Source organism: Orbicella faveolata, unplaced genomic scaffold, assembly GCF_042242905.1.
Source record: "Orbicella faveolata isolate gen_17 unplaced genomic scaffold, um_ofav_v1 contig_3, whole genome shotgun sequence".
In the NCBI taxonomy this organism is placed as follows: domain Eukaryota; kingdom Metazoa; phylum Cnidaria; class Anthozoa; order Scleractinia; family Merulinidae; genus Orbicella; species Orbicella faveolata.
In genome coordinates this window covers 7,462,501-7,474,605 of record NW_028301558.1, presented here as the reverse complement: position 1 = coordinate 7,474,605, position 12,105 = coordinate 7,462,501, and the positions used below count along the sequence as shown (strand labels likewise).

The window sequence follows — 12,105 nt, the reverse complement described above, 5'->3', positions numbered from 1 at the left end:
ATGTAAGCTTATATAGAGAAAGCAGACTGAAAATAGAGCAAAATGTCTAAGTAACCTTTCAAAATAAGTAAGCAAATACATTTGATAGTTAGGGATTAAAAGATAGGGAACTTGGTCTGTAAACAAGGCAATTGAAAGGTATCGAAGCAATTAAAGGTGCATGCTTGACCTCACAGGATCGGAGGGGGGGGGGGAGTGTATTGAAACTTTATAGTGTCACTGACATTTAACACTGTTGCAACAGAAAAATAAATTACCTTATAACTGGAAAAAAAAAAGACACGACATGCCCCGATTACTGAATCGCCCATAAAAATATCCTCTCGTTTATATTTAAGGGGTTCACGGCCTGCTTATGTACATGTTAAAGGAAGCGTTTACCATTATTAAGGGATTACCAAGGGAAAAGTTAAGATATCTCGTTTAACATTCTTAACAAATCGTAACTGAATTTATGATGCCAGTTTGAGTCACAAGCCAGAACACGAATCTGAGTTAGTGTCGATTGGCAAGAAAGTTCCGCCCCGTTATGTGTGTGGGTCTTTACAGTGTGATACGATTAACAGCTCTCCCTTACTCTCAAGTGTTTGTCAAAGGTAAATTTCGAAAATTGGGCTTCTGTTAAATAGGTTCTCCCACGGGTAGAAAACTGACATTGCGCTTTTGTCTCAGTGTAATGCCTACCTAAGAGAATAGGATATTTGAATTGAGTGCAACTTACCTAGAATTCATTATTTCCACGTAAACGATGACTCCTGTGGAATTCAGCTACGAAGAAACGACGACATTTCGTAAAAACACACGCCTTCAAAACAGCGTCTTTTTGAAGAAATAATTGTTCTGTTCCTCAAACAAACGATATGGCGAGGAAGTAGACAAAATTTTGTTTTTCATGGCCAAATAAAACGTTAAAAATATCCCGCCGATTGCGAAATATTGCTGTTTTACTTACAGGGAGAACGATTATGTCGCAGTCAAATTTTTTTTTTGTCACTCAACCCGCTTGTTTACCGGATGTGACGTCACTTTTTGTTGGATGATCCAGACACAAAAAAAGTGCCAGGCGTCGCAGAGTGTTCTCCCCCGCCCCTGAATCTATGTCATAAAACAAATGAAGAAGCCTAAGCCGTGTATTACACTGTGAAAAGTAGCCTGCGGATCGTTTTTTCTACATTTCCCTCGTGTTCTCAAGTGCCCGTCGTGTTTTATCACAGTGTAATACACGGCTTAGGCTTCTTTATTTGTTAAACACAAAATAACAATCCAATTTCGACTGATCACAGCATTGTCAACATTCTGTTCGGTTATTCTCGGAGTCAGATACCAAATTAAAGATTTAACTGAGTTGAACTGTATTCCACAGCAGATTTTGAGGTACATCAGTATATATTGAAAAATGCGCACACTATGTTGTTGACAACGGCCTTCGTTGACATTATCAGTGCAGTATTCGTCTCTAAATCAGAGCCATTTAAGTGATTCAAGCAAACGAATTGAAGGTCTATATGGGCCGTGATGTCGTTTTTTCTATCTGAAAGCCATTGAGAAATATATAATTTTATACTCTCTGTATCTGATTTGTCTCATTAAATTTTTTAATAAGAAGAGAAACTTAATAACGAACGTCCAGCGTTTGCTGCATTTTTTCCATTGCGACAGAACAAAATTGAGATTTGGAAAAAAATTGATGGTCACAAGTGACTGCACTAGCGAGTTTCTGCGTTTGCGGCTAGATTGCGATCAGATTTTTAATGTGTGGATATTCTGATTAACCATTACTAATTTCCTCATGTACAGCGCAACAAGATGACTCGATATTAAGTGTTTTTTAGATCTGTTTTCAAATGTAAATCGAATGCAATTATACCATAAACAGTTTTCCTATGCCGTTAAGGGCGCAACAAAGGCAACACACTTTAGCAGGAATTGAAGAAAGCAGCTAATTAGATCATCTCTAAAATCCTAGGTTTCTGGGCTGACATTTGCAATGTAAGTATATGGAATGTTTTGCATTTTTGAGTTAATATTTTTGTTGGTCTTTATTTTAAATTAGCGATATTTGTTAAAGAACAAGGATTCAATGAGTTTTTTTCGTATCATTAAAAAAAAGAAGTGATCCATCGCTTTGGCTTGTTTGATATCGCGTTGCAGCAGGAGCTAAAGTAACAGAATAAAAACCTTTATCCTATTGGACAAATCCACGACTAAACAAACCGTTCTACATGAATAACGAATAACATTTTTTGTTAGAAAGATAAATAAGTGTACATAACAAATCCATTGTTTCACAAACTTGTTCTGACGAAAATTTTTCTAAACAAACAAAGGAAGTAACAAACAGTGTGGTCAGTAAGTCAAGGAAAGACAACTCCTCGGAGAATTTAGTTTCTTGCTTGGAGAATTTAACGATGTAAGTTTGCAATTCTATTGAATATTCGTAAATTTTCTCAAAGGTTTTAATGTTAAATCTAACATTAATTTCTCTGTTCCACTGTTTAGCTTTGTGTACAGACTCAGACGACTCAGAGGCTGAGTTTATTCAAAGGTAAATGATCTAGTGTTAACTGAGAAGCCTGCACTAATTTTTTTAAAAATAGTACGTCACCAGATTTAGAGAAAATGGAAAAAACTTTAAATTCGTATACCATAAACCATAGCCAGGGTAAACATACTGAAACATTAGATCACTCGATTGTGGGTAAATTAGTTGTCGAGTTCTCTCAACGACGGATACTTTAGCAGTATGAGATTTTAAATATATCAATAAGAGTAAAGTAATGTTTATAACTAGACTCATTTCAAATGTTTTAGGACTTTCTTTCAATATCTTAGGGGTCAGGTTATTATTTTCTGTAAAAAGAAAATATGTTTCTGTCATAAATATTTTTCCGTTGTAAATTCACTTCGTTACCTTATCGTTACCGTTCACATTTTTGCTGTCTTTAACAACACAGGTTGAATTGATCAATTGTACATTTTAACTGTTAGCAGAGAAATGACGTGTTTATTAACTGATAGCTGAGATCTGAGATCTTCAAAATTGATTCATAGGCTGAGAAATATTCTGAAAAATAAATTGAAAAAAACGTACCCCAGAGCCCTCATTGAGGCCTTAAAAATAGCGCGGACTGTATAAAACTACGATTCAATTACTTAGACAGTCTCATTTTAGCCCGTAGAAAACGATCTAATCGCTAAGTACACTAAACTCAACAGATACAAAATTCGTAAGTTTGAGCGAAACTTCTGTGATAAACATTGCGTACACTTCAGTGAGCCAAGATTAACGACAAAGACGTTCTACTTCTATAATAAAACACTCATCTTAATTTTAACTTTGAAACAAGAACTGCACTTCCTTCAGGTTTTGACGATGTATTTCATTTTAGAAAAGATCAGACGTACGACAAACAGAAGGAATTTGATAATTACCCAGAGTCTGTAGTTGGACTTTAATTCATTTTAGAAGCACGTGTTAAAACCTTTTATTATTTCAGGACTTGACCTCGGAGTGTAAAAAAGAAGGGTTCTTTTTACTATCCCAATTTTTTGATTACAGCAAAGTTGCCTTTCGGCTGAAAAAAACTAAAATGGAATTTTATCCAATAAACAAAGGAAAACAGGAACAACTGTGACTCGCACTCATTCGTTAAAAAAAGATCTATAAACAAATAAATTGCCTGAGCAAAACGTAAAATTATAACACGTGTTCTTATTGGGCAGAGAGCAGAAAGCAAACAGTTTTAGCGAATAGCTTTGCTTGTGAAAATGTACATTAGACTTTTGCTGTGTATCCCGTTTCACAAACTTGTTCTTACGCGAACCTCACACCGACAAACAAAGAAACAAAGTTTGCCTGACTAACAAAGAAGGAGTTCATTTTATTTCTGAATGGAGAGGCGAAAGGACTCTATAAGTTTAAGATGTAAGTTGATTATTATTATTATTATTATTATTTTGATTCTTTCCTTTTTTGTAACATTGTTCAATCTAACACTCGTTCTTCTCTTCCCTGTTTAGCTTTTTGTTCCATTCAGACGGCACACTAGCAACGGCTGAGTTGCTTCAAAGGTAAGTGATTTCATTCATTGCACGTCTCGCTAGAGCAATCATGTTTTAGCTTTTAATTCATTTCTCCAAAACCAGCGTAATATAAATTATCAGTATCTTTTAGCTTTCGTCTTGGCGGAAAAAAGCAACACAAAAAATAAGATCAAACGAATGTTACAAGTTTCAAATGAACTTCTTTTTGCAGTTGCGTTCATCAGCCTAGTATCAACGCTTCTTAAAAGGTCGGTTTTATTATTCGATACAAAATGGGAATAAAATCGCATCATGCAGTGACGCTACTTATATTTCAGTTGACAAATCATTTGGCTGTGATATGTTCGTTGAACGATATGTCTTTTGTGCAAAAGAAAAATCTGTGTATAAAATCTATACCACTGAAGTCGTGTTTCCTTTCGACGATGTTATTATATAACAATGTTGTATCACTAGTGTTCATGGCTTTTAAAAAAAGTAACTACCAATATTTAGCAAAAGATCGGAGCAAGTGCTTAGCTCATCGTCGAATAATGAGTTTTTGATATTTGATCAAAGTACTCGAAAACAGAAATAGAGTTATAACTAATAAACAAATGCATGGGAAAATCGAAGTTTTCGTCACCGTGCACTTCTAAAAAGTGTTTTCCGATAGCAGAATACTTGTGTTCGGCAATGCGTTAATGAAGGTGTCGGGCTGTCTCCACGAGGTTACCTTTTAGTGTTGCCATTTTGCAATGTTACTCGTTCCTTAAAATCACTCGATTTGTAACGATTTGTGTTTAGAAAGTAAGTTAAATTAGAATTGTCTGGATTATTTGTGCACGCTTTTACCATCAATGCTGTTGGGTTTCTAATTCAAAAAGGATCCTTACAAAAAAAGAAAGTGTAAAGGGATAAAAATGTAAGCCTTTTCGTCACTGTTGAGTTTGTAAATGTTGGATAAGGACTTATTGACAGCATTGGGGCGCTTTTTCAGATATACTTGTAACCTTGTTCATTCACGCGACGAGAGAAGGCCGCCAATGAGCTGACGGTGTGGCACATATATTTCAATAGTAAATAAATGACTAAAAAAAAGGTTCTAAGACCGTGTTAAATTTGTCCAAGTGTCATAAAGGCAAAGAAAATGAAAGACGTCCCAACGCCTTAAAGCAAGGATTTGAACAAAAGCTTCAAAAATTCACAGAAGCGAAGATTATCGCCGTCTGCTCATTAAACATATTAGTGCCGTTGTCTTTTTTTTTTTTTTTTTTTTTGAAAACGTTCTAGGCAAAGGTCTAAATCATCTTTACCTGCATTTTCAAGGAACCTGTTACTCAAAAATGGAGAAAGTTGGCTCGTTGTCGTTGTTTTGGAAAAGTACTTTTGGTCCACAACACGTACACAGTTCTAAAACACGATTTAACGTGAAACTTGCCAACACAAAACAAATTGACATTAATGTCAGATTCCGCGTAATTGGTCAGGCTAGACATGATCTGACCAGTGAGAGTGCTTAACGTTTGCACGCAATTTGCTAGTAAACGTGTTTCAACATGAATCTCCATTTGTCGGCTAACAAGATAAAATAATACACTGATAGCAGTATCATTTTCATTAAGATGATTGCTGCCACAGTGGAAGGTAGGAACTTAATCGACTAAGCTGTACAGTCTTTTTGTTTTTGTTTTTTTTTTTTTTGCCTTTCCTGGGTTAGTTATCACTAAAACGAATCAAAGAATTATTTCTTTCTAGGGTAATTCTTACTTTCTCTTTTACAACTTCATTGAACTTAATGCTGCAAAGTCTCTCATGGACGAATACTTCACTCCTGTATCGCTGAACGAAAAGCAACACGGAACCAAACTGAGCGCTCATAACAGCTAAAGCAGCTCTCGACAGTCACTAGTACTCAGCATCTCTTGTGCTATGAAGACCAATAATATCAATGTAGGCGTCATGGTTTTTTTTTTGTTATTGGCGATTAGATCGAGAACTTTATCCATTTCCATGGCCTCCAGCAGAGTAAAATCATTTCTGCGCTAATTTTCAAGCACAGGATATTAACTCAGAACGATCAAAAGGGAAAATGTAGGAAAACTGTGAAACAGTGGAATAAATGACTAAAGAAGTTTTCCAGAAGGCACAGGATAAACTCTAAGTGTCACCGTGATCATTCTTGTTTACTTTTCTGACATTAATCTCTACAGGCTAAACGATATTAAAGGGAAAACCTCGTATTGAGAACTTGCTGATCATGTTGTTTCTACTGATTTTTGTGTTCATAACCTCTTCGACCGCCAATAATGTCAGCAGCAAACCATGTGACAACAATGTGAGTAGCTCCCCCTTTTTGTGCGAATTAAAATAAAGGGGGGAAAAAGACAGATAAGAAAAACGAGAATAGTGATGATATTATCGCTTCTAAACAGCGATAATTGCTGTTGACTAAATACACGAAGACTTAAATCAAGGCTCTTCCTGTCACTTTATCATAGCTGGGTCCTTCACAGAACTCAAGGTGTTGATCTTTCTTCTGACACAGGTCTCAATGTGTTACGGTGGACAACCAGGTACAAATGGCATCCCCGGTATGCATGGCATGCCGGGTACCCCTGGGGCACCTGGCCGTAATGGATGTGACGGAGCCAAAGGAGACCAGGGCAGCCCGGGCAGGACTGGGTCCCAAGGACCATCCGGTGCGGAAGGAAAGAAAGGAGATAAAGGAGAGTCTGGAGCTCAGGGCCCCGCCGGCCAAACGGGACAGCGAGGGGAGAAAGGTGAGAGTGGAACTTCAGGATCGCCTCAGCTTTCCTCCCACATGAACTGGAAAGAATGCACCTGGAAAAAGGGTGAGGGCAAAGACTCAGGTGTGATCCAGGCAAGTGATTCACGGCATGAGTGTATCATATATTCAACAAAGTTCTGTCATTTGTCATTACTAAAACTGTGGGATAAAAGTTAATCGTTGAACAGGGCGGAAGCTGTAGGCTTTTGTTGATCGTGCTACCATAATTTTTGGCATAATCTAGCAAATCCACCATAACTTTTAGCCTTAATCTATATTTAGCACTGCTAGCATAACTTTGGCTGTTCTGCCTTCACGAAGGGATGTAATTTCGTTTTAAATATACGTCTTTTAACTTGTTCTGTTTTTAAAACTTCTGTTACTGTAATCGTCGGGTCGCCTTGTTCTTGTTCTTTGGCCTCGTGATACTACTCTGTAGTGAGCTGTCTGAGCATAATGATCTCAGATGGCGTCCTCGTCGTCGATCTCAGCACTTCCCAAGTCCCAGTTCAGATGGTTCAGCAGCTTGTAATGTCGTAGAGAGAGCTTCAATCTCCTGGGAGCGTTTATTGAAACCGTCATTAAGAGCGAATTAACCGAATTTATACCCCCAGCGTAGTACAACTGTACAAGGGCGGGGGGGGGGGGGGGGGGGGGGGAAAGAAGGTTTGATGGAACCCTTCCCATAGATTTCCGTTCTGTTAAGGCACAAAGAAATACATTTACATAGATTAGATAGCCCTGAGCTTGCTCTACAAAGTGATACCATTTTTGTTGATTATGACGTTATTTGACCCGCCATCTTGGATTCCCTATCTTGGATTTCACTTAAAAAGTCAAGAAATAACAGAAATTAAAGTGGCTCAAAACAGTTTTCTGGGTGTTTTTTTAGATTTATAGAACTAGGTGCGATTTTTCAGGCTTGGAAATGTGTTCTTTTGAATGGCTCTGCAATTCTTTTAAGGTAACTCTCTACTGTACCTTTCATTGTGTTTAAGTCATAGATTAAGGTTGCACTGTTCTGTGGCATAGCAACAACCTTAACCCACTTTTTACCATCAATTGCATCTGACCAAGTCGGTGACCACAATTTGTTTTTTCTAAAAATCTTTTCGTTACTCATAGAAGAAGAAACGGAAATTATAAAAAAAAATCTGTAGAGTAGTTTTTGCTTAAATTTTTAAAAAAAAAATGGAAATTTCCAAGTTGGAGAACTTCCACTCCACAATTTTTTTTACAATTTCGCACATGCATTCTGGTTTTGCTGTTGAATAACTTTTAGCATTAAAAAATTAGGGTCACCGGATTAGTTTTTGAGATATTAGCTCCGTGGTTAAGGACTTTTTTGCGCGCGATCTATACGCGCAAATTAAAATCTCGACTTTGCAAGATCGGCCCTTGCGCAAGCGTGAAGGTGGTCAGTAAAGTCCGCAATTCCACGCGGACAGATCAATGGATCCGCGAATAGTGTTTTTTTTTTCGCTGTTGTCGTTAGCAGCATAAGCGGTAGAAGAGGAGTTCCATAAATACCCGAAGGTGAGACTGGCCAAGTAGAAAGAACGAAGAAAACCTGCAGACTAGTTTCTTGCTGTTTTTTTTTTTAGAATGGGTTAGGGCCGGCGCGATCGATCGCAACATCAACATCACAATTTTCGTTTACGTTCCAGCACAAAGGTTAAAAGAATGTTTTTCCTTTGAAATTGCCTGAAGGATGGATGTTCTCGAAGGTATAGATAACTGATAACGCAAACATCTTACTAATCTTCTTGGAAACAAAGTTTTACGAAGTAGGCCTCGCGCCGCCATGTTTGTTTTGATTTTTGCAAACTTTAAACAATTATTGGATGCGGTTTTCCTGATATCCAGAATAATCAAGGTCGAGGTAAGGGTTATCAGCCGAAGCCGAAGGCTTTTTCTGGATATCACGAAAGCCGAATCTAATAGTTGTTTTATTATACACCGAACAAAAAAAAAAAATGGATTCCTCACTTAAACGGCAACCAACACAAAGCGCTCGAACTTTACATGATTACCCTTAGAAATCATGCACCGCGGTCATACATGACATGATTACCCGTGACCTTGAGTGTCCTTAACATGATTATTGTATAATCTGCAGCTAGATGACGTCTCAGGCGCTGATTTCGAAAATTCACCGTACGCTTTCGGCCAATCAGAAAAGAGATAGTGAGTTCAATGTATGATAATACATCTAATCTCGCGACCCCTCGGGTGATAGCGTGATGCCTGGTGCTGAAGTGCCCGCTAGAGTCTAGGCGCCTCACGGAAATATGACTGTTTTGAGCCGCCTTAATATACAATCAAGCCAGGATGCTTAGAAATGTAGAAAACGGCGGTTCCCATCGGTGCTATTCCTTCTTTTGTCTTTATTGGCCCTTTTCTGTCTTTATTTTGCTTAAAAACCAAGTAGCATAATTTTGATGCGAGGAGCATAATTTAGAGAAACGAGCATAATTCGAGCATAATTTCCAAAAATTTTGAGCAGTGTTAGGAGCATAATATGCCAGTTTTACGAGCACAATCGACAAAAGCCTAGAAGCTGGCTGCGTACTTTGATTATTATTTTCTTTGACCCATGCAACCCTCACCTGAAAGGGTAAATGTCCTATGTACTCTGGAATGGGTAGCATTTCATTGACAATGTCGAGTCTAGCATTATTAGCAAGATTTTCAACTGACCCTTCTCTCCCCAAGTTAGAGAAATGAAGTGTCTTATGAAGATCATATATATTTTTTGACAAATTGATATTACTGATTAGTTTATTCTACAAAAGTCCTACTTGTTTCTCGTCCCTTTGTTGCTGGAAGTGATTTTCTAATTTCACTGAGATTGATTAATTTGATTAACTGCAGAACTGTGAATTTATGAAGAACTTCACAAACACTGCCCTCCATGTCTACTTTGCTGGTAACCTCAGGATTGCTTTCTGTGACAGCTGCTGTAGTCGTTGGTATTTCACCTTCAATGGCACCGAGTGCAGCTCTCCTGGCTCCATTGACGGTGTGTTCTACATGAGAACCGGTAAGAACCACGATCTTGTTCGTCACCGCCATATTGAAGGTCACTGTAATAACATCCAGAAGGGAAAGGTGCGAGTGGGATTCTGGGTTGGAAGTTGCAACACTGGCCACAAGAATGCTGACGCTTACACAGGCTATGCGACAATGTCCCAGATCTTCATTGAAGAGGTTCCAAAAGCTCAGCAGTAAACACGTGACACGTGATGATTCACTGGACTTTCTAGGAAAACCGTGATATAGTAAGGATAGAATGTTGCACTGCTGTAGTTTTATAAGCGTTCATATCAAAAGATTTGAAACAGTTGCATCAGTTGAGCAATAAAGTCCAGGAACATTATGAAAAAGACGTCTCTTTTTATAGTCAACTTACGAATTTCTAACACGAATTAAACTATAGAGTATGCGAACAAATTTCATTAATTAAGTGCGACTGAAACATTTGGAAATATACGCCAATACAAAATGTTGCATATCAATATATAAATTTTCTTTCTGGTAGCCCAGAATTGAACCCTTTCGTTCAGTTGTGGAATTAAGTTCAAAGTGTGATCACCTGCGTTTTTGTCAACTGAAAACTGGTGTGATGTCACATCATTCAAGCTTAATTTAAAGCCAAAGTCAAACTCCCGCGTGTCTTTAAATTTACAGCCCAGATGTCTTGGTCAGCAAAAGTTTGTTTCCTTAGTCGCTGTTGTTGAGTACAGTTCAATGTGTTAACTGAAAAAGAACATAAGTGTAATACCTTTTAGAAAGTTGTTTCGCTTTTGATATATACTTGATGACTTTCACTTGTAAACACCACCAGAGAGCAAGCAGTCTAAGGGATTAGAATTGTAGGCAGTTATTTGCAGGTCATGTGGTTGGCTCTCGGCCAATGAAAAGGAAGAGAAAATGCATGGAATGATAACAAGATATCATGGAAGGGTAGTTCTTTTTTTTATCGTTTTCACCACGCCCATTAAATTTTCCTTGTTCTGTCCAATCCGCAAAATGAGAGGAGTACATATTCCATAATCTCCACAAATGTTTTCTTAAAGGTTTTCTAATAATTTGATTTCCAACCGAGAGATTTCCCGAAATGTCTGAGAGATGACCTCAAAACCTAATACATTTGAAATGTGCACCATTCCATTTCTCGTTTTAAATATGAATTGCAAATAATTTCTTTCGATTATTCATGCCTTTTCAACATCACCATGACACACCAAGAGAGCAAGAGAGACTGAATACGCCACTCTCTCGACAGTCCTCTTGAAGTTATCTCTTGATAGGCATCTTCAGGCTCTTTGGCACTTTAAAGTTTTCCTCTAATGTCTAAGGTTATAGACAGAAATTAGTAATGGCAAACTTTGGAGGAGCGAGGTCGCTCACCAGCCGAGCATACACGATGTAACAGCATTCAAACCAGGCCTGTTGCGAGGTAATTACGCGAATTAACTTTTTTGTTTGATACTCAGTATTCAAGATATGTTTGTTAGTTTATGATATACGGTCAATTCTTTATTATTTTAAGTTTACGAAGTGAACTTTCTTGAAGCTTTTAACCCCTCACAATACTATACAGGTAAGCAGTTTTGGATTCAAGAGTATGCAAATATTTTACCAACGCTATACTCCATTTGGGATAGGAAAGGATCGTAACTTGGGGTTTCCCTGCAAAACTTTGTCTACGTTTGAAGAATCTATTTTTTCAGTTTCACCTCTATCGTATACGGCGATTGAATCAGTAATTGAAATCTTCACTGATATCCTCAGGAACATCACACGTAGGGGCCAAACCACCCCCCAAATGTTTCGTCAGTTCTTGGGTATTTCACATTATTTCGCATTACTTGAAAAGTATTGACTCTTTCTACACCAAACTTGGCAGATGAGCAGGAGACCTATCGCCAATTATATTTACGTGAAAAATGTCGGTAAATGTCAAAGTTGTGACGTCACAGTCATGTTTTTTGCCACTTTTGAAGCTTTTAATTTGCATATTCTTTACAATGTGTTCGAAAGAGCACATCAAGGAGAGTTGAAACCTGAAAAAAGTTTGTCCATATCACAAAAATTAAATGAAATATGGCATTTTTAAATATGAAAAATAACTCTGCAAAATATGGGGTCCCCCCTTGAGAAAAATCCCCAAATTGGAGCCGTAATTTTGTTCCAGCAAATGCAGCTATGTTGCACATGTGATGTACCAGATGACTAAAGCAAAAATAAAGAAGAAAATCGGAATAAAAAATTATCCCTCTAGTGTT

The 12,105-nt window shown here is 37.6% G+C and overlaps 1 protein-coding gene across 4 annotated transcripts in view; it reads left to right on the top strand.

The window, feature by feature from the left end:
- LOC149106214 (collagen triple helix repeat-containing protein 1-like) overlaps nucleotides 1–10,200 on the top strand; it is a 38,660-nt gene extending 28,460 nt beyond the window's left edge. Inside the window, exons 1-6 of one of the 4 annotated variants that reach the window (XM_089297782.1) lie at nucleotides 2,331–2,410; nucleotides 2,500–2,545; nucleotides 4,021–4,071; nucleotides 6,237–6,361; nucleotides 6,572–6,907; nucleotides 9,689–10,200. In XM_089297782.1, the coding sequence (XP_089153908.1) occupies nucleotides 6,284–6,361; nucleotides 6,572–6,907; nucleotides 9,689–10,045 (771 nt within the window). In that variant the 5' untranslated portion in view covers nucleotides 2,331–2,410; nucleotides 2,500–2,545; nucleotides 4,021–4,071; nucleotides 6,237–6,283 and the 3' untranslated portion in view covers nucleotides 10,046–10,200. Of the gene's footprint in view, nucleotides 1–2,330; nucleotides 2,411–2,499; nucleotides 2,546–3,832; nucleotides 3,926–4,020; nucleotides 4,072–6,236; nucleotides 6,362–6,571; nucleotides 6,908–9,688 lie in introns of those variants that run through there. The other 3 variants (XM_089297783.1, XM_089297784.1, XM_089297781.1) reach the window with 3 other exon arrangements.
- The last annotated feature ends 1,905 nt before the right edge of the window (nucleotides 10,201–12,105 follow it).